Raw genomic sequence first — 20431 nt, 5'->3', positions numbered from 1 at the left:
TTTGGATTGCTTATTATACAACGTTTTGTAGGACTTTGATTCTGTTGTTTTTAACTTTAGATTAGACTTAATTTTGACATAAAACAAACATGAAAAAGCACTTTTTATAGACTCTATAGACCAACACTTGGTTAGATTTCTTGTGGCTGTGATTTATTTGACATAAACTCCTGTTAAGTGTTGAACACACTGTGCAGTTGCATCATCCAGTCACCACGATTGTCTTCCACTATGTTTATTTCGATTTGGATCAGAATGCAGGAAAAATATCATCTTTAGTGGACTGTGTTGGTTTTATGGAGGTGTTGCTCTTTTAATGTTTTATTTTAATGTATTTCTATGTTCTTGTTAAGCACCTTGAATTGAACTGTGTCTGAATGGTGCTATATAAATAAACTTGCCTTGCCTTGCTCTGCTGTTGTTTCCTGGGTGTTTTATTTAACACCATTGAATATTTTCAGTGTTAATTGCAATGTTAACTAACTGTTGATTGGAGTAAAAGTAAAAATAATTAAGGAATAATTAAGATGGAAATAAATAGCTCTTAAAGACCGTATCTTCTCACTGAAAAGTCAAACTACACCATGGTTTGTGCAAACACTTTGATGTAGAGCTAAACTTTGTGCCCTTTAATTTAACTAAATATTTTCACAATTCATGTCTAGGTGTACCAACAGTTCATTGAAGGCAACCCTCTGAGATCTGTGCAAACATTTTGATGCAATACCAAACTTTTACCACCAGGGCAGTACTTCCCTGATGCATGAAAAGTATCTGCTGCAGCAGATCATCCAGACTCTTGTACTTTACACTCCACTACACTTATAAACCAGTTATTCCCATCTCTTTTGACTTGTGACCTCTTACAAAGAAGCAGTGTCTATTTGGGACCCTTTGCCACATTTCAGATGCCAACGAACATTTATCAGAACTTTCTACCAAAGAGAAACTTCTCATGTTTCATGGTTTCGTTTAAATGAACTGTTCACTCGGAGAAGACAAACAAAATCCAAAAATCTTTGATTTATTTGAATGTTGTTTTCATGTGATGGTACAAGAGGGAAGAGGGAAGGATTCAGAATCACATGATTTGATACATGCAGTTCAGAGGCCTGAACAGCATCCTTACAGCGTGAAGAGGAGGGCACCAGTGAAGGTGCTGTGGTTATTTCCGTCATCATAGAGAGAAATGCCTGCTGGGAGAGCCAGGTGAATTGTATCTCCTGCTATCAGCTCCAAGATAAGAGAGTTAGTGATGTACTGAAAACCCTCAGCTTTCTGCCAGTCTGCATTAAACATAATCCTTTGATTGTTCTTGAACACAAATAGACCCATACTACCCGCTTGGTGACTACACACAGTAAACTGGAGATAGTAGACCCCTCTGACTGGTGCCGTGAAGAAACCTGCAGAGTGGAAAATGAAAAAAGTAACAATTGATTGGTACATGACTACACTTTGAATTACTGATTATTTCCAGATCATGTGACCTGCAGTATATTACCTGTGGTTGGACTGTAAGCATTGCCAATGTTGGTGAAGACCTTAATGTATTTCAGTATGATGTCTGTGTTGTATGGTCCAACATTTCCTACGTTAGTCACAGCTGTGTAAAAGGCCACCTTTAGTCTTGCTGTTGACACAAATAAGCAAATAAATAATGATAATAAATACATTTAAATATAAGAGAGATAGATATAGATAGATAAATAGATATATACAGATATAGAAATAGATATGTGTGTCCACGCTACAATCATCACCTGCATTTTCTCTCTCCAGCTGGTCAATCCTGGACTTAATGATGAGAAGTTGACTCTCACTGCTGCTCAGTCTGGTCTGCAGGTCTGGAGTTTATGCAGTGACAGAGAATTACAGACCAGAACATAAAAAAATATCACACTGTTAATAAACGCAACACATGTATTACAGTATCTTGTAGAGGTGCACAGAGACATCGCTGTTTGCATTTCCATTTCCTCAGCCAACAAAACTACCTTTATCTGTATTTGTATTTGGATAAAGGGCCAGAAGTGGGCGTGGTTTATATCAGAAGTCATGTTAAATTGAGCAAATGTTTTTTTCTTACCTAATATTCATTGGCAATGCAATTATTGTGCCTTCAAAGCATCAAGTTGATTTAATATTGGCATAGAATTAATTACGAAACAGACCTTTACTGTACTTTTACTCCCTCTCTCTCTCTTCTATTTTGTTTTTATCTAAACTAAATTCTATGAACTGAACCCAACCACCATCACACATTTAACTGGGGGACTGAAAAAGGCAAAAGACTGTTTTAAATTGGAAATAAGAACTCTTTACAGTAAAGATATATAAAAAAATACCCTTCAGTTGAAGCGAATAATCTGAAATTTTAATGCTGCTGTGTTCATGCTTCTTGATGTTAATCTTACTGCAGCTGTCACTAATGTTATACATATACATTTATATTTATATTTTCTATTAAATTTTGCACAGACGTTATGATCTCCAAAAGATTAATCCTACTGATGTTGGTGATCCCCTGATTTTTCCTCTGGAGCCTCCAAGAGGCTGACATTTGTGGTTGTGAGTGAAACGTCTCAACAGCTACTGGACACAGGGCCTTGAAATTCACACATTCATGCCCCACTCATAAATTTTCCTCTAGCGCCATCATCAGGTCAGAATTTTGTCAAACACTTTGGTCATAAGTAGGGCTGTGTACCAGTAATCAATATCTTTAAGGTAAGGGACCAAAACAACCCAGGACTCAGTAGTATCAAAACTTTTTCAGCCAAATGATACCCTTTTTATACCCTGATCTAGAAAAAATGCTATTGGTATGTTTTCTCTCGCAGCCAATCACTGCAAGTGCTCCTCTATTTAATGCAGAGTGTGATTGGTAAACCAAAGTTAAACACAGTGTAGTTGACAAAAATGACAGATCAGCATGCTGACATGCCTTGATGACTTTCAAAAGTATGGCCGTACTACACACCTGTGGTGTCTGATAAGAATAAATGCATAAAATGTAGAAGGATTATTTCAGGAACGAATCCACTGACATGAAGGAAGCAGAAAAAAGGTATCGAATAAGGTTGTCTGTTTGTATCAGTATCACTTTTAGGGCACTGCTATCGTAATATTTAAATGATACCCAGCCCTGTTTATAGGTTTGTTAGTTTTCAGTAAATCCATTCAATTACTTTCAAAGATATACTTAAATAAACTTTAACATACGTTAAAATAATAGCATAGAAAATAACAAACCATAAAACTTCTAACCATCATGTTTGTCAGTGAAATACCTGCATTCTGTTTTTCTAGGTCACTTGTTTTCTTCTCAGTTGCAGTCAGTCTAGTTTCCAAAGAGGTCAGTTTTGTGGCTTGGACTGAAAAAAACAGAAGAGGTTTGATTTTAGTTTGTGAACAGTTAAATGAATTTCTAAAACACTTTAAGTAACGCAACAAGCTCTGATTTCATCAGATGTAGTTGGAACAGCACATCGATACACTTCATCACCTGTGTTTTCGCTCTCCAGCTGGTCGATACTGGATTTAATGACGAGGATTTCTTTCTCACTGCTGCTCAGTCTGGTCTGCAGGTCTGGAGTTAATGCAGTGACAGAGAGTTAAAGAGAAGAACATCAAAATATTAAACTGTTAACATGCACAACAACTTTCGTACAGTAATGTGAGCCTCATTTTATCTGTTGAACCAATGCTAAAAAATGTAGTTTAAATTACTGTAAATGTTCAGGACAAGATTAAAAATATAATGACAAAATAGGGAATTTTGGGCCTCTCAAAACAACCAATATGCTTGTTCCAAAAATGATTTTTTTTTTTTTTTTTTCATGTGATACCTGTGTGGTTAAAATTTGTTTATGTTTGGGAAGCTGAAACGATTTACTTAATTTTAGTGAAAAGTTGTGGCTCTTAAAACTTCAATCATCACCTGCATTTTGTCTCTCCAGCTGGTCAATCCTTGACTTACTGACGACAAGTTCCCTCTCACTGATGCTCAGTCTGGTCTGCAGGTCTGGAGTTGATGGAGTGACAAAGAATTATAGAGAAGAAGTTTTTTGAATTTCCCTATAAAAGTTATTTACAAAGCATCTTAGCCCTTAAAAGAGCTCCTAAGGTGAAAAACTGTTAGGAGTAGGGAGGTGGAGGTGACTCCAGCAGTGTTTTGTGGACTAAAAACTAAACCGGGACTTCAGTTGGCATGAGAGTGAGTAGATAATGACTGAATTTAAAGTTTTGGGTGAACTATCCATTTAATATCATTTGAGTTTCTGTCCCATCCTGCTCAGAGCTGTTCTGAGAGTTTTCCTAAGGACTTCTTGATAGTTCTGTGAGAGCATTCTCATGATGTTTGTGAAAACAGGCCCGAACCTTTATTCATTCTGACTTCTGCAGATGCAAACTGGCAAACCATCATATTTGTCGGTGAAATACCTGCGTTCTCTTTTTCTAGGTCATGCGTCTTCCCCTCGTTCACAGTCAGTCTACTTTCCAAAGATACCACTTCAGTGGCAAGGACTGAAAAACAGGAGTTTTGTTTGTGAATGGTTCAATAAACAGTATAAACAGCAGGCTGAGCTCTTGTTATTTCACTAAATAATCTTGTCCATAAGATACTGAATATTAAAGATTTATTCTGGAGCTCACAATAGTGCTTCAGTGCACTGACACACAAAGAAAAACATAACTATCAGCCAACAGGAAAAGTAATCCGTCTGTACCAGTATTTTCTTCCTGCAGCAGGTCCACGAACACCTCGAGCCTCACCACCATGTCTCTCAGCGCCCTAACCTCAGCCCAGATGTCTGTCCTCTGAAACTCGTTGATCTCACCCACCTCACCGACGCCTCCATCCTCCCCCTGAGCCCCCGACCCACACAGAGCCAGCAGCAGCAACAGCAGACCAAGATCAACCTTCATTGTCCACGTCTTCACAAAGGTACAGTGGGAGAGTTGACCTGTCTTATATAGTCTCCAAACTTCAGCTGGCTGAGTTAATGAGAAAAACAACAAGTGTTTTTGTTTGATAGTTTGATTCAAGGCCTCAGATGATTCAATACGATCTCTGTGCTGGTGAGAAAATACAAGCTGCTGCAGGCTGCTGGAACAATTTGACTGTGAGACCCTTTAATGGAATTTTCTGATCTATCTTTGACATTTTCACTTAATTCTCCAAATAATCCAAAACAAAAAACATAAAAAAAAAAAAACCTCCCTCCTCCCACGTCCCCCCTCAGGCCTGATCCTAACACCCTTCTTTAATAAACCTTAATTCATCCATGACACACAAAGGTTCAGGAAAGTCAAAATGACGTGACAATTTTATGGACACTTGACTTGAAACAGACATACTTTTCATGTTAAGTCAACAAGCTTTGATTTTTGTTAAATTTTACAAACATTTAAAAAGCTGATACAGCCTAACTAGTTCAAGATAAATTAATAAGACATAGATTGTGTATTAAGCATATACTATTTTGATAGCTGAAAAAAAATCAAGTTCTTCAAAACTCAACATGACAAAACATATTAACAAGAGTTTCAATGTTATGTTAGACACAACAATCTTTTGCTTTCTCAACATAAAAGTGCAGCAATTTCCTGTTTTTGTTTTTACCAACTTATTATTTTCTTGTATACACACTTCAGTGAAAATGAGTCAACATAAACAACATAAATGGCAAACTTCCCAGCATCCGTTGTTCAGTGTGTACTTTGGCATTGTCTTGCTGAATGGGGCTGTCACAGATGACAGTTACCCACGATGCCATGGGCACCAACACACCTGCTTATCATCACAGATGCTGACCTTTGAAGTTGGAGCTGGTAACAATCTGGATGAGCCTTTTCCTCTTTAACCCAGAGGTCACGACGTCCATGATTTCTGAAAACAATCTGAAACGTGGACTTGTCAGGCCACAGCATACTTTTCATTTTTGCGTCGGTCCATCTCAGATGAACTCAGGCGCAGAGACGTTGGCAGTGTTTCTTGGCTTTTTCTTTGCAGTCATTTGCATTTGTAGCTGCAGCAACAAATTGTTTCCTGACAGTGGATTTCCAAAGTGTTCCCGAGTCCATGCAATGTCTTTTATACAATTACATTGGTTTTTAATGCAGTGCAACCTGAGGGTTCAAAGGTCACAGGCATTTGATGCCGGTTTTTAGTCTTGCTCCTTATGTGCAGAGATTTCTTCGGATTCTCTGACTCATTTAATGAAATCATGAATTGGAGATGGTGAAATCCCTAAATTCCTGCAGTTCTGTGTTGTGAAATGTTCTTAAACTGTTGGACTATTCCCACTCAGTTTTTCACAGAGTGTTGAACCTCACCCCATACAGATTTGTGAATGACTGAACCTCTCGAGGATGCTCCTTTAATATGACTGAAACAGATGTTTTTTGTGCTTTCTGAATCACATGATATTTTGCACAAGTCATCCTTGTCAGCCACATCAGACATCAAGATTGTCTGGTGTTTTAATTTATTCCAAAGCAGGTAACAAATTCCTAAGAATGTTCTATGATTAAAATGACATAATTAAAAGATTGCATGGCTTCGATGGGCAGTTCACTCTGTAGTTAAGATGACTGCATTTTACTGACTGATCTACAGACAACTCCCACAAACATCAGACAAAACAGAGACACTGTTGTATGATCACTGTTGTAATTGAAATGATATACACAAAATAACTTGAGGATACAAATCACTGACAGACTCAGCTGTGCATGTGAATTTTTGTCACTCCAAAGTAAACCTAATCCTATAAGATACAACATTATTTCAGATGTGAAATTATTTTCTTACACCGGACTTCACAGGAAAATCCCAGTATAAAAAAATAAAACAAACATTAAATGACAATTAAGTCCCCCTCAATGATAGACCTCAAGAAAATGTGCACGCTGGTGTTATTTAAGGATTTATAGCACAAATAAATAAGATTAAAGATGCAAACTGAAGCACTTAAGCAATGTGTTGATGAAAAAAAAAAGAACATTTCTACTTTGACATTTGACAAAATACCATTTACACAGGACTAAGGTTAGCATTACTCATTTACAACCTAATCCAGAGGGCAATAGTGAACAAATCGTTTGTCACTGTTCAGTCCATAGTGAAGTCAGTCCGGTCCAAATACACAAACATGCAGAATCTCTGGCTGCACATTTGGTGTCCAGCTTCTCCCTTTTTGAGGATGTACTGAGGAGTGCGGAAGAATTAAAGTTCCCTCAGGTTACCATATTATATTAATATGAATTACTGTTGCACTTGTGCAAGGTAAATGACGATAGGCTGTTCAAAAAATTAGGCATTAATGGATACCATACTGTAGATCTCTGGGGGGAAAAAACAATGAGATTCTACCTGCAGTGATTGTCTCCAACACTAACCCTGAGAAGAACATGAGCTGAGGGGAAAAAAATAAAATGGGAAAAGCCATCAATCTGCTATTCTGTAAGTCAGTCAGGGTTTGATGTTGCTCCAAAACATACAGTAACCCTAATGCTAAGACACATGAGCACAATGATACCAAATAAAACCTTAGTAACTCAAATCTTAATAGTACAAAATAAAGTTCAAGGCACATCAACAGTCTAGAGTAAAAAAAAAAAAAAAAAAACTTGAAATGACAGAGCTCAAGCTTGTAACTGTATATTACATTTTCTATTAACTACCACGATGAGGCACTAGAAACAACAAAGGCACCTGTGTGCTGTTATCAGTAAAGGCAGTTCATGAACCAAGTAACAGCAAGAAAATACAAATCAAGGAGCAAAACAAAGATCAAACACTGCATTTAACATTTTTATGGAGTGTCACATGTGGACACTGTCCCTGCACACGTCTGCTCGTCAAATTTAGACTTATCTGACTATGAGTCGCAATTAATACTTTAATAAAATACTTTTATGATTACATGTTCTTTTTCACATTGCATTGAGCAACAGTTATCTTGAGTGTATTTTTAGTGTACAAGGCTACATTCAACAATACCTTGTTAAAGGCACAGTTCACCTCAAAATTAAAAGTACATATTTTTCCTCTTAAGAGGTATTTATGTATCTAGATTGTTGTAGTATGAGTTGCCAAGTTTTAGAGATATCAGCTGTAGAGATTAGGGTTGGGTACCAAACTCTGTACACCGAATTAGGTCAGTACGACGAGTACTGATTCACGCTAAATCAATCAGTACCAAACTCTGACACCTGGCATAAAGAGAGAGGCAATATCAGAGCGACCAGGAAAACACATCAAACTAAACACAAACTACAGTAAATCTCAAAGCTACAGAGTGCACTGTTTTCATAGCCTGAAAGACAAGCCCCCCCTCTAGTATGTAAGAACAGCGAGTGACATTTATTAGTATGTCTGAAACCTCAGTATGAAACCACTATTTATGGACTGCAGACTTTTAACAGGAAAATAATACAGTAACACAGTGGTGGTAACAACAACAGCATGACAAGAAGGAAATCACATGTACTGCCCTGCTGACAGACTGACAGGCTGCAGGTTGTGGAGATGCCTTTTGGACGGGACACGCTTAATAAATAAAATATTCAAAATAACTTATTTTTTACAATAGAAATTATGTTTTAGTTATTAGAGAGAGAGTAAAGTACCAAAACTAGTACTGTTGGGTATCAGTATCTGTGCTGTATTGTGTAATGTGAAAGGAACCCAACCCTCTGCCTTCTCCTTAATAGAATAGCACTCATCTGTGGTGCTCAAAAACACCCCAAAAAATACAACTGAAAATCTCTACAGTAAAATCTCTTTCCAGGTTACTGCACCAACCACCATGCTGGCTAGCGGACTAGTGCCAACTCAACTGAGGAGGACGCCATTATTATTGACATCACACACCATCAATCAAGAGATGCCTACATGACTACAAGGATTATCTAGAGTAACTGCGTCATGACTTCTAGAAAAAGCCATTACTGGTGAGTTTTTCAAATGTATTTTCTGAAGCACCACAAGCCGAGTACTATCTAGTTCCATTATATTTAAGAGAGAGCAGACATCTCCATAGCTGATACCTCAAAACCTCACACCAGGAAAATCTAGATGGATGAATAGCAATATGGGCCAGAGGAAAAATATGTATTTTGGTCTGAACTGTCTTTTTAAAAGTATGAAGGAATTTGGGCTTCTCTGATGTATGATTTTCATAATTTTGACACAACCTTTGCCTACTGAAATCTTGAAGGTTATTTATAACTTTTAATAATTTCCTCCAGCCTGAAAGTGATAATTTACCTCAATACATCCGATGCAGGGACTTTACCTAAAGCCAGTTTGTGACAAACTTAACTTAATCCCCAAATGTTGTTAAGGCATTAATGCGTAACTTCGTCATTAAGGCATGATTCTATATCTGACCATCTTACAGCTAAGTATCCCTTAAAGCCACAAAAAAAGAAACATCAGCAAATCAAAACTCATCCATACATCCATCTTCAGCACCATACCTGAAATCAGTGTTACACACGTTCATGTGTTCATTATATAGAAAAGACATGTGGAAGGTGCTGTAGTGTAGCAGGTGGTACAGCCTAGATATGACAGACTGTGCAGGCAGTCAGACTAGTGGCTGTTTGTTGAGGATGGATTAAGTCTTTCCAAAGCACACAGTTCTGGTGTATGTATGTGTGTGTGTGTCTGTTAGTTTCAGCCAGGTAAAAAATTAACCAAACATTACGAGAAAGCACAGAGACACAACAGCCGGTGCCTTCCCTCCTCATCTGGCACGAGTAGGATCACACTTCTTCAAAGTAGGCCATCTGAGACATGTACGCAGAGTTTCGCTGCAAAACAGGACAGATACGAGCAGTTTGAGAGAGGAGCACACATGGCTGAAATCAGCGCAGAGGAACATGCATTCGTGGTGTAATTAGAAACTCAAATACAAGTATTTACACTGTTATGTAACGATCCCTACTGGTGCAATTACTATCTTCCATAATTAATGCTGTTCATATGCTTTTCACCCTACAATAAAATATTTAAAAAGGAACCCTTTAAATTGTTGGCTGTCTTGGCAAACTTTTCTCTGTATTTCAGGGTTTCTGCAGGTTTCAGTCAGTGAAATTTAAGACTTTTTATGACCTTTTTAATGACCATTCTGATTTAAATTTATGACCTGCATTGATTAGTGAAAAAAAACAAATGATTAGCAAAAATTATGTCATTAAAAATTTACTTGAAACATTTCTTTGTATTCATCACACATTTCAATCCAGCGTTTTATTTGGACCTGCCGGAGGTAGTGCTGTCGATGTAGTAGGCCTACAAAACCGTGTGACTGCCTGCCTCCATTGTGATGGAATATTCCACATTTTAGTTGAATATCTTAATGTCTAAAAATCTACTAATAGTGTAAAATGATTAAAGAAATATATATATATAATGGATTTAGACATTTTCTTTTCTTTATATCCATGTGGGCAGAATGTTTGGCACTACAGCTCATAGTCAGTTGGCTGTTTTTTTTTTTTTTCTTTAAAGATTATTTTTTGGGTTTTTTGCCTTGATTGTTATAGAACAGCTGAAGATATGACAGGAAAGGGGGAGAGAGAGGGGGGGGGTGACACGCAGCCAATGGACTACAGGCGGGAATCGAATCAGCAGCCGCTGCAGAGGACTGACAGCCCCAATACATGGTGCATATTCCCCACCAACTGAGCCACAAGGGCGCCCCCAGTGGGCTGTTTTTGAACCACTTGTATTATTACCCACAATAATAGAAGGATTTACTTGTTTATTAACTCTTATTGACATTCTGACAAATAACACGTAACCTATCAGCAATAAAACAAATATTAGTAATGATAATACTACTAAGAGCACAAACGTGAAGTGATGATACGCACATTGCTGTGAGGTATGTAGACGGGCTCCGGGACATATCCCCTTGCCTCACTGCGGAGGTTGTAGAGGCCAGCCTGCTGCTGCTGCTCCTCCAGCTTCAGGGACTCGATCTCAGTCTTCAGCTCCTTCAGCTGGTCCTGCAGGTGTTTGCTCTTCTCCATGTACTCCAGCCTGTATCAGTGCATGACACAATATGAACCAGCAGATCTAAGCTGTCCTTTTAACATATTGCTGTGGGAGATTTAAACTAACCTCTCTCTCTCGATCTCCATAGACAGCCTTTTCATGTCAGAGTCCTTGAAGTCCAGGCGCATAGATGCCGATTCGTAGCCAAGGTCGGGTGCTTCAGAAGGAGCAGGGGGAGCAGGTGGAGTAGAGTAGGCTGCTATGAGCTGGAAGACAGACAAATCAATGTCAAGGACATGGTTACACTCATGAAGGCAGAGCACGTTACATGTCACACTGCTACCTTGAAAAAAACTGAAAGCAATGAGAAGCTTAAATTAACGTACATTATAAACAAGTCTTTTTATTGTAATCTCACAAAATGAAAACAAACCATTCCTATCCAACTAAATCCACCCTAAAAATAAAACAGACAGCACACAACAATGATCCTGTCTAAAAATGACTGCTGAAATGCACTGAACATCAGCGGAATCTAAAACTACAATTCCAAAAAACTTGGGACGTTGTGTAAAACGTAAATAAAAACAGATTACAATGCTTTGCAAAATCTTTTTGACCTGTATTCAAATAAATACAGTACAAAGACAAGTTAGGACAGGAGCATGATTACCACTGTGATACATCCTCTTTCCTTCTAACAACACTGCATTTGGGAATTTAGGACACTACACATGCCGTTGTAACACAATCTGGATGGTCCTTTTCCTCTTTGCACTCCATAACTTTCCCAGTCTTCTGATGCCGCTGTCCCATCTTTTTTGAAACATGTTGCAAGCATCAAATTCAGAATGTGTGAATATTTACAAAAAACAATAAAGTTTATCAGTGTGAACATTAGAGATCTTGTCTTTGTCATTTATTCAACTGAACACAAGTCGAAAATCATTTGCAAATCATTGCATTCTGTTTTTATTTGTGTTTTACACAGCATAGGGGTTGTAATATAATTACCTTTGAAGCACAGCAGGTTATCAGTGGCCTTAGTTAAGAAAATTTAATAGCCTTAATTTATATTCACAGATATTCAATCATTATGTTCTAAACAAAAAGAAGCTGCATTCATTCACAAAAACAAATAAAAAGTATCACAGTGAGGACAAAAGCAGCAGTATCATCATCACTGTACCGGGTATGTTGTTTTGGTGATCTCCAGCAGCTTCTGTTTGGCTCTCCGCTCAGCGTCCTTTGCCTCAGTCAGGTCCTGTTTGAGGTGATCTGCCTCCTTCAACCTGGAACCAGAGTTACCAACATTTCCAAATCCAAAATTCACTTTTTTTTGGTAAGACCAACGGCAATGCCATTGTCAAGTCTTGATTTGTAAAGATCAACAGATTATTTGTTTCATTATTATTTTCCAATTCTTCTTTAAAAGATTTAGTCTACAAAGCATCAGGTGGAATAAAATGGAAATAAGCTACACTGTGTCGTCTCTGAAGCATTTTTCTTTTCATTGGATACATGAGAGGCCCCAAGTAGAAAGAGGGTAGAGAGAAAAGAGAGTGTGAGGTTCATTTCTTTGTTTTGACATAAGCGACTAGACTACTTTTTACTAAAATATCCTCCATTTATATTGATTTCTTTTGGGTGGACAAGTATGAGAAACTTGGGTTATGCAATAATACTACTATAGATATAATTATACTGTTTTATGGGGAAATCACATTTAATGAACAATAAGATATAAGTAACGCATATAGAAAAGCTAGAAGTGAATAATAATTGAGTAAAACAAATACAGTACTAGTCCAGGTAATTCCAGACCTTCTCTCAGACTGCTCCACCAGTTTGACAGCCAGCTGCTCTGCCTCCCTCATCTTCTGCTCCATCAGTCTCTTCTCCTCCTTGGTCTTCATGGCGGTGACCTCTAACCTCTGCCTCTCCTGCTCAGCTTCTGCAGCCTTGTGGGCCAACAGCTTGGCCTCCTCCTCAGCAATCTGGGCCTTCTCTGCCAGGAGGTCCGCTGTCTCCTCAGAGCGCAGCTGGAGAAAATGCATCGTAACATTTACAAAAATATATACAAACTAGTATGAGACAAACTGTGGATGAGTTCAGGGCTTGGCATGATGGAATCTGGTTCTATAACATAGAGGACATAATTATATTACCATCATATTGTTTATGCCACCGTTAGTGTCACACAATGAACAACAGGAGTCTTAAAGGGACAGTCTGGATTATTTGAAGTTGAGTTGACCAGCATCTACTGTAGGTAACACACTGACTGTTGCACCTCATACAACCCCACTTCGAATAATTAAAACTATCCCTTAAAGGTAGTTGCTGACACAGGAGCTCACTCAAAAGTCACTCAAAAGTCTGGAAGACTCATCAATTATCTCACGTCACGTTATCTCACGGATGAGGCTCTCACCAGTGCCTCGTTGGCCAGTCGTGCCTCGTCCTGCAACTGGAAAAGTCTTCGTTCCATCTCTTCTTTTGCTCGCTCTGCTTCCTCCCTCATCTGTTTTTCCCGCGCCAGGATTTGACGTTCCATCTAGATGACAGCCAAGAAACCCAATTAAAGGTAGAACAATCAGTCATGGTCAAATAATTACGACTGTAGTATCAGCATGTACAGATATACATGTATATCCCATCTAATCTGTTAATCCCATTGCTTCAGTTGATCTGAGAGCGCTGACCTTCTTGCGGGCCTTCTCCTCTTTAGCTTGAGCCTTCATCTGCTGCACTTCAATAGAGTCCACCTTCCTCCTCCTCATAAACAGATCATGGTTACCAATGCACAGCTGCAGGATCTAGACACAAAAGCGATAAAAAACCAGTGACATCTTCATTCATGTAAGTCTCATAACTTTGTCACAGTTGAACATTTACATGAACAAAGAGAAAAACCAACCAGCTTGTTGACCCGCAGTTGAGATGAGTAGAACTTGAAAACATCTTTCTTCTTGTCCAGGGGTTTGATTGTGAACTGCAGAATTAGGAAAGTTACAGAGTTCAGTTCTTCTGCAGTACCAACACAATTTTTTTGTGACAAACACCACAGCCAATGGATTAGAATGAAAATTTTATACTGAAAGATTGTAGGATTTATAAGCAGCTGTATGTGTCAGCATGAAAATACTAGAAGTGTCTCAACTCAGGAAGCAGGACAGTAATGAGGCCCACAAAATAAAAATGACACTCTTGTCTTTTACAAAGCAATTTATGGATAAAAATATTCAAGCATATTTAAGCCTATTTCCTCTCTTCCTCTAAAGTGAAAGGAATTTGACAAAAAAATCAGAATGTTGTGACCTAAGAAAGACAGCAAAGCACAGCCCACTACTTGCATTTACCTCCTTTTCACTGTAAGAGATGTTGCGGATGCCGCTCCAAGGAAACGACTTGTTGGGGTTGAGTTTGCTGTTGGGACTGTAGATGTGAAGGCCCTGAGCATCTACTCCAAGTAGCAGGTCTGTGTCCCTCTTATTTTGCTGTCAATGTCATGTATAAAACAGATGTATAAACCAAAAACACCATGAAAAACTTATTTGAACTGACAGAACATCAAGGCACAGTGATTTATACTCACAGTGATGGCAAAGTAGCTGACACCGTACATCTCAAGGTCCTGAGCAATTTTTAGGTACTCCATCTCAGCCTCGTCCCTGTATGGAATATCAAAACCAGGCTTTATTAATCATGCTTACACTACAGAAACTAGCACTAGACATTTAGTAAAGGTGTTATTTTTCTCTTCATATGCTGGATTTCAGCATTCCTCCTGGGTCAGTCTTACCTGGCAATGCCTCTGTGCTCTGCGTACCAAGCTGTGATCTTCTCTTCCCACATGTCAACTGTCATTTGATATTGCATCAAAACCTGGAGCGCAGACACAGGGTCACAGGACAGACATTACACACACACACACACACACACACACACACACACACACACACACACACACACACACACACACACACGCGCACACACACACAAAAGCACATAGAAATTACCTATCAGCTGCTAGCAATTACAACAAGAGAACAGCATATTATAATGTCAGGGCTCAGTGGTTAACTAATGTTAGCTAGCTTTCGCTGATGAATAATTTCAGTCTATCCTTTCTAAAATCCTAAGAACCAGCTATAACATGGGGTAGGTGGCTAGCTTTAGCAAGAATTCATGAGTTTTATCAATAGAAATGATATAGTGGTTTTATTCATTATGTAAAGACATAACAAGTCGTACTTTTTATTAAATTAGAAAAAAAAACTAGAGATAATATGTTCTTTATTAGACCCTTATAAAACATTATTAGAGGGTAATTTGGGACACATTACAACAGAACTGCACTGTAAACTTAAGTGTATTATCTCCCACTGTTAAACCTGTATTAGACTTTATTACAGGATGATTGGAGACATATTTCTACAGAAATGTACAGTAAACTGAGGTGAAATCACAAACCTGCTACTTGAGACAATTGGCAAGACTGGAGTAGGCAAGACTGACGTTTACTTCTTGGATCAAATCACATTATTTGCCTACAATACTACAATAAGTCTCTGCAGTCACCCATTGACAAAATATTCATCTGCCTCTACAATTTTTGGCTTTTACTTAGTTCACTTAGTTTTACTTAGTTTGTTTTTAAATGGCAGAGTAGCAGATACATTATTTTACTTTACAGTACAGTTCTGTTGTAATGTGTCCATAATTACCCTCTAACATATTCTTATACAGTCGAATAAAGGACTTAATGCCATCTAATAGAGAACAAGAAAAACAACATGGTTCTAGTTTTTGTGTAATTGAATACACAGGTTGTTTTGTCTTAGTAGTGCACTGTACAATAAACTGTGACCATCACGACCACCTTGTGTATACTTACTCTTTTTGGCAAAAGCTCATCTTGTGCCAGGAAGCCCGGCTTGTGGAAGTTTGGGTCGTAGTCCCCATACTGTGATTGAGATTAAGAGGAGAAAGTGGGAAACAAGCAAGAAATGTTGCTGTTAATATTGCTGATCTGCTAAAAGTCTAACTGAAAAAAAAACACAGATTGTTTTTTTTTTCACCATCATATAGACCTGCTCTCCCAGCTGCCCTTTTGAGGACAAAAATTAATACCCCAAAAGCACAAAGGTTTATTTTATTTGGTTAGTCTGATGAATGTGTCCTGTCTGTGTGTTTTTTTAAATGTATGTGTTCCTCAGAATTACTGACACTGTTTAGTATCTGTGAGAGGTTTTCTGTGTAAAGGACAAGTTAAATGGACGACATGTTTTGAGATACAGGTAGGACAAGAATACTTCAAGTGCAGCAAACGACAGCCAGAGACCACTAACCTTGTATGTATATATATTTCTTACCTTGGCTTGGACAGCATATGATGCCAACAGAACAGATGCTTCTGGGGAACAGAATATTTCTTCATCTAATATCTGTTTCTTCACCTGCAAGAGTTTGAAGACATGAATGGACAAGTATTGGGTCAAGTAAAGGTTTTTCATTCAGTTTTATAAAACAAGGACATGAATTCTACAAAAAAAAAAAAAGATCGTGTCAAAGGTTATTTAACAAGAAATATCAACCAATAGATTACCTGTAAGAAGAAGAGGTGCTGAGTTATTTCTTGGACGAGCTCTTCTTCTACTTTTTCTGGGAAGAATTTAGCCAGGAAATGAAATGTTATGGGAGAGTCTTTAGGAACCTCCTGGTCCAAGACCTTGGTGAAAAAATAATCAGTAGAAGAAAAGGGCACAATGATATGTTTGTTAGACCAGATTCTCACTAAAACCAGGATGTCATGTCATGATCAGTGTCTACTTAAGCAGTTAAGGTAACAAATTACTTAAGACTTAAGTTAATTATTAATTAATTACTGAAGTAATCTATCAAAGAAATGAGGCAAACATTAGCTTCTTCCAGCCTCTCAGAGGTAAGGATTTTTTGTTTTATATCAAACTGAATATCTTTGGGTTTTGGAGTGTTTGTGGGATAAAATAAGAGATTTAAAGAAGTCGCTTTGGATTTCGTGATAAGCTTTTTTTTTTTTTTTTGCTATTCTGACACGTTACAGACTAAATGATTCATTATTTAATTGAACAATAATGCAATAATTGCACATTTATGAAAACTTATTGTTACTTGCAGCCCTATTATCCACCTTACCTTTCAAATCATATGCACTGTGCAAAATGTTTTAATCACATGGTGTATGACGTAAGTCTTGTGTTTTTAATCCTCATTAACCAGTTTGACCTTCACAGATTCACTCTTTGACTCACCCGCTTCTCTGGTTTCAGCCAGGCGTAGGTGTCCTTCACTGTGTACCTGAGTCCAAAGAACCAGGTCTCCCTCAAACCAACTGTGCGACACACCAGGTCAAACAGGTCTTTACCTTTCCACTTGACCTGAGAAACAGTGAGTGATAAAGGCACCAGTGAGTTAAAGTTACAGTGACAGTATGGTTTAAAAAAATGATTATTTTAACAGATAATGTGATTATGATATGATTCCCAATTACTGGGAATGATAATTTTTCCATCTCAATTTTCATTTTAGTAAAGAAAGAAACTGATTAAAATCATGATGATGTGACATGAGCTTCTGAAGCTTATTGCACTTAGTCACGTTGCAATTTTGATAATTTTTTTGATTGACTGTGCAGCCCTAGCTAAGATGCTGAAAGAAAACGTGATGGTTTGCAGCTTTTGTTAAAGAACAACAAAATAAAAAACAACAACAACAAATAAAAAACAATTTGCTCACGCTCTCTTAGTATAGAAGAGAACAGCACTTTAAACCTTATGGTAAAATCCTGATGTGACTGATTTAGGCTACATTCACACTGCAGGCAAAAGATCTGAATTTTTAGCTGGGACCAGTCACTCATCTGTCAGTTGCCCAAAATTTTCACCTGAATAGGCTGAAGTTTGGTATAGAAGTCAAGTGTGAGTCTGCGTATGTGTGAAGGTGTTAGTACTCAGGCCAACCGTTTAAAAGGGTGCAGGTTAATGGGAGTGACCTATCACAATAAAGTGCATAGCTTTTAAAGACAAAAAAGAAACTAATGAACTAATTGTCATAGACTCTGTCTCTCTTGTCATAGAAGGTTATTTATTTACTAAAACCTTATTTTCAAACTATGTATTTTAAGTGTTTCAATTAAGAATCATATGACAAAACCAGTCAAAATATCAAACAGGATAACTTTCACGAATCTTCAAAATATTATCAAATTAGAACTTTTAAAATCAGTGATACATAATACTAAGTATAAAAGTGAGACAGTCAACATTTTTTAGAGCTCAGAAAATAAAACGACAAAGCAATTAATTTTTCTCATTATAATGTGTTTTTAAAATTCTGGATTTAATTTTTTTTTGTACACAGGACATCTATTGCATGTCTGTCCATTCTGGAAGGAGGATCCCTCTTCTGAGGCCTTTTGAGGGTGTATAAGACAAGGGGTGTCACTCACTGTACAAACTGCAAAGCCCCCAGAGGCAAGTTGTGATTTGTGATATTTTGCTATACAAATAAAATTTGACTTGACTTCTTTAGACACTTGTCCAACCACTTTACCCACATTTTAACATTGCAAAATGATTTAATCATCTTATTATTGTTTTCTCAACTCCATAAAATAAAATTAGTGTTACCCACCTGACTGAAACTGTTACTTGGTGTGACACCCACATGAATTGTCATTTTAACACAAACCTAATTGATGTTCATAAATAATTCACGTTTATATTATGCAGAGGGAATCACATTGAAAATTGTTTTTTTTTAGCTGTACAAAAATAATGTCAAACGTGTCAAAATTGATAACAAGACGAGATGAGTCAATGTCTAACCATCTTATGTCTGCAACACAATATACTGACGAACACCCTGACTAATGCTTTTCAAGAAAGTTGCATGACATCTTCAATTTGTTATTTGTCTCAGATGGCAACGATGAACTTCAGTCAAATTCCTTGTATGTGTACACATACTTGCCTAATAAAGTCGATTGTGGTTCTGAATGGTTACAATGGTTGTACACAAAGAAACATGCTCAACTCTTTTGTCCTTCTGTCTTACTGTATTGAATGGGTGCTGGAACTTCAAAACAGATAAACAAGGCATGAGAAAAGTCTTAACAACATGACGAGTGATCCAGAAAATAATCGTCAGTTGCAGCCCTATCATATACTTACCTGGATATGGAAATACACTCACCCACACAGAGGCTTAAAGGCTGATTAAATAAATCCATACCTCACAGCTGAACTCCATTTCAGCATCCATGGTGATGACTTTGACTTTGAAAGTCTTTGGCTGTTTCTTCTTTAATCCCAGGATAGACATTTTGACGGTGTTGCTGTCAAACAAACCTGTGAGAGAAAAAACACAATTTAATAATTATTTCAAGAGTCGAACCGATTTCAGGACAAAACTTGACATTTTACAAGACATAAGACTGATGCACATAGGAACCAAAAATGCAGATTTTACTTTAATTTGCAATTCTAAACTTTTAGAGAACTGAGACACGGTTCAGGCAGTTAACCTAACTGTTATTGGATGTGGGAACTGGCGATCATGCGCTAAAAATTTAATGTTTCAAGCAGTTTTACGGAAAAAAAACATATCAGTTAACTGGCAATTCTTTGTTGAATAAAACATGCAGCTGTAATGTATAGATGAGGCCCATTACCAGCGGGTAAAGTTGTAGACTTCTGCCGTCCAACAAGGCTCAGAAGAGGCTGGGCTTTTTTTGTTGGGAAGACCAATGCTAAGCTAACTGATATTACTAGACAGCGTTAGCTTTCCAGCTATGCCACGAAAACGGACCAAAACAAGTTGTAGAAACAACGGAATTTTTTTGAGCTCTCCATAATGAAATGTGTCGAACAAAATAACTTTGTAACTATATGAGTTGTTTCAAATATCACTTGGAAATAACTTTGCTAATGTTATCGGTGGCTACGTGATTTAGCTGGTTAGCTTGCTGTTGAATATCAGCAGGACTTTCCAGAAGATTTTTTGTTTTGACTCCTAGCCACTCTACAGGTGGGAACACGAATAGCAGCTTGGGATAACGATACTGCGCATGTGCTTAAATTCGGGTCCTGTCTAGAAGAGAACCCTTGATTTGCGAAACTCTCGCGACATTTGTCCGAGAGTGTGCCGAAGGTGTGCAAACTAATTGTGTTTAAAATGTGGCAACGCTGTGGTTGAAATTTGGGTAGGGTTAGCCACAGAAAACACTTGGTAAGGGTCAGTGAAACGTCATGATTCGAGTTAAAATAATATTCTCTCGCGAGATTTTTCTTGGATCTAGGGTACCATTCTAGACACTACCACGAACTTGGAAGGACGAATGATCAACGGTTACCGGACATACTTTTCCCA

At 37.7% G+C, this 20431-nt stretch overlaps 2 protein-coding genes across 2 annotated transcripts; both read right to left on the bottom strand.

Moving 5' to 3' along the window:
- Nucleotides 1-1081: 1081 nt before the first annotated feature.
- LOC146319160 (uncharacterized) lies at nt 1082-4936 on the bottom strand. The gene is made up of 6 exons (XM_084729768.1): nt 4734-4936; nt 3944-4027; nt 3294-3377; nt 1764-1847; nt 1505-1633; nt 1082-1406 (listed from the first exon to the last, which is right to left on the bottom strand). Exons 1-6 carry the CDS (start codon nt 4930-4932, stop codon nt 1126-1128), a joined length of 861 nt encoding a protein of 286 aa, XP_084585894.1. The 5' UTR covers nt 4933-4936; the 3' UTR covers nt 1082-1125.
- A 4375-nt stretch (nt 4937-9311) lies between these two features.
- Nucleotides 9312-20086, bottom strand: nf2b (NF2, moesin-ezrin-radixin like (MERLIN) tumor suppressor b). The gene is made up of 17 exons (XM_084729764.1): nt 19734-20086; nt 19295-19410; nt 17314-17439; nt 16629-16751; nt 16396-16479; nt 15918-15986; nt 14823-14905; nt 14616-14691; nt 14380-14517; nt 13938-14012; nt 13723-13836; nt 13452-13574; nt 12842-13059; nt 12207-12309; nt 11144-11283; nt 10894-11062; nt 9312-9828 (listed from the first exon to the last, which is right to left on the bottom strand). The coding sequence occupies exons 2-17, from the start codon at nt 19382-19384 to the stop codon at nt 9781-9783; spliced, it is 1779 nt and encodes a 592-aa protein (XP_084585890.1). The 5' UTR covers nt 19385-19410; nt 19734-20086; the 3' UTR covers nt 9312-9780.
- Nucleotides 20087-20431: the final 345 nt, after the last annotated feature.

The sequence above is a fragment of the Lutjanus erythropterus genome, chromosome 11 (assembly GCF_056507025.1).
Source record: "Lutjanus erythropterus isolate fLutEry1 chromosome 11, fLutEry1.hap2, whole genome shotgun sequence".
NCBI lineage: Eukaryota > Metazoa > Chordata > Actinopteri > Lutjaniformes > Lutjanidae > Lutjanus > Lutjanus erythropterus.
Note: the sequence above shows the minus strand (reverse complement) of the source record. Positions and strands in the feature narration are given on the sequence as shown.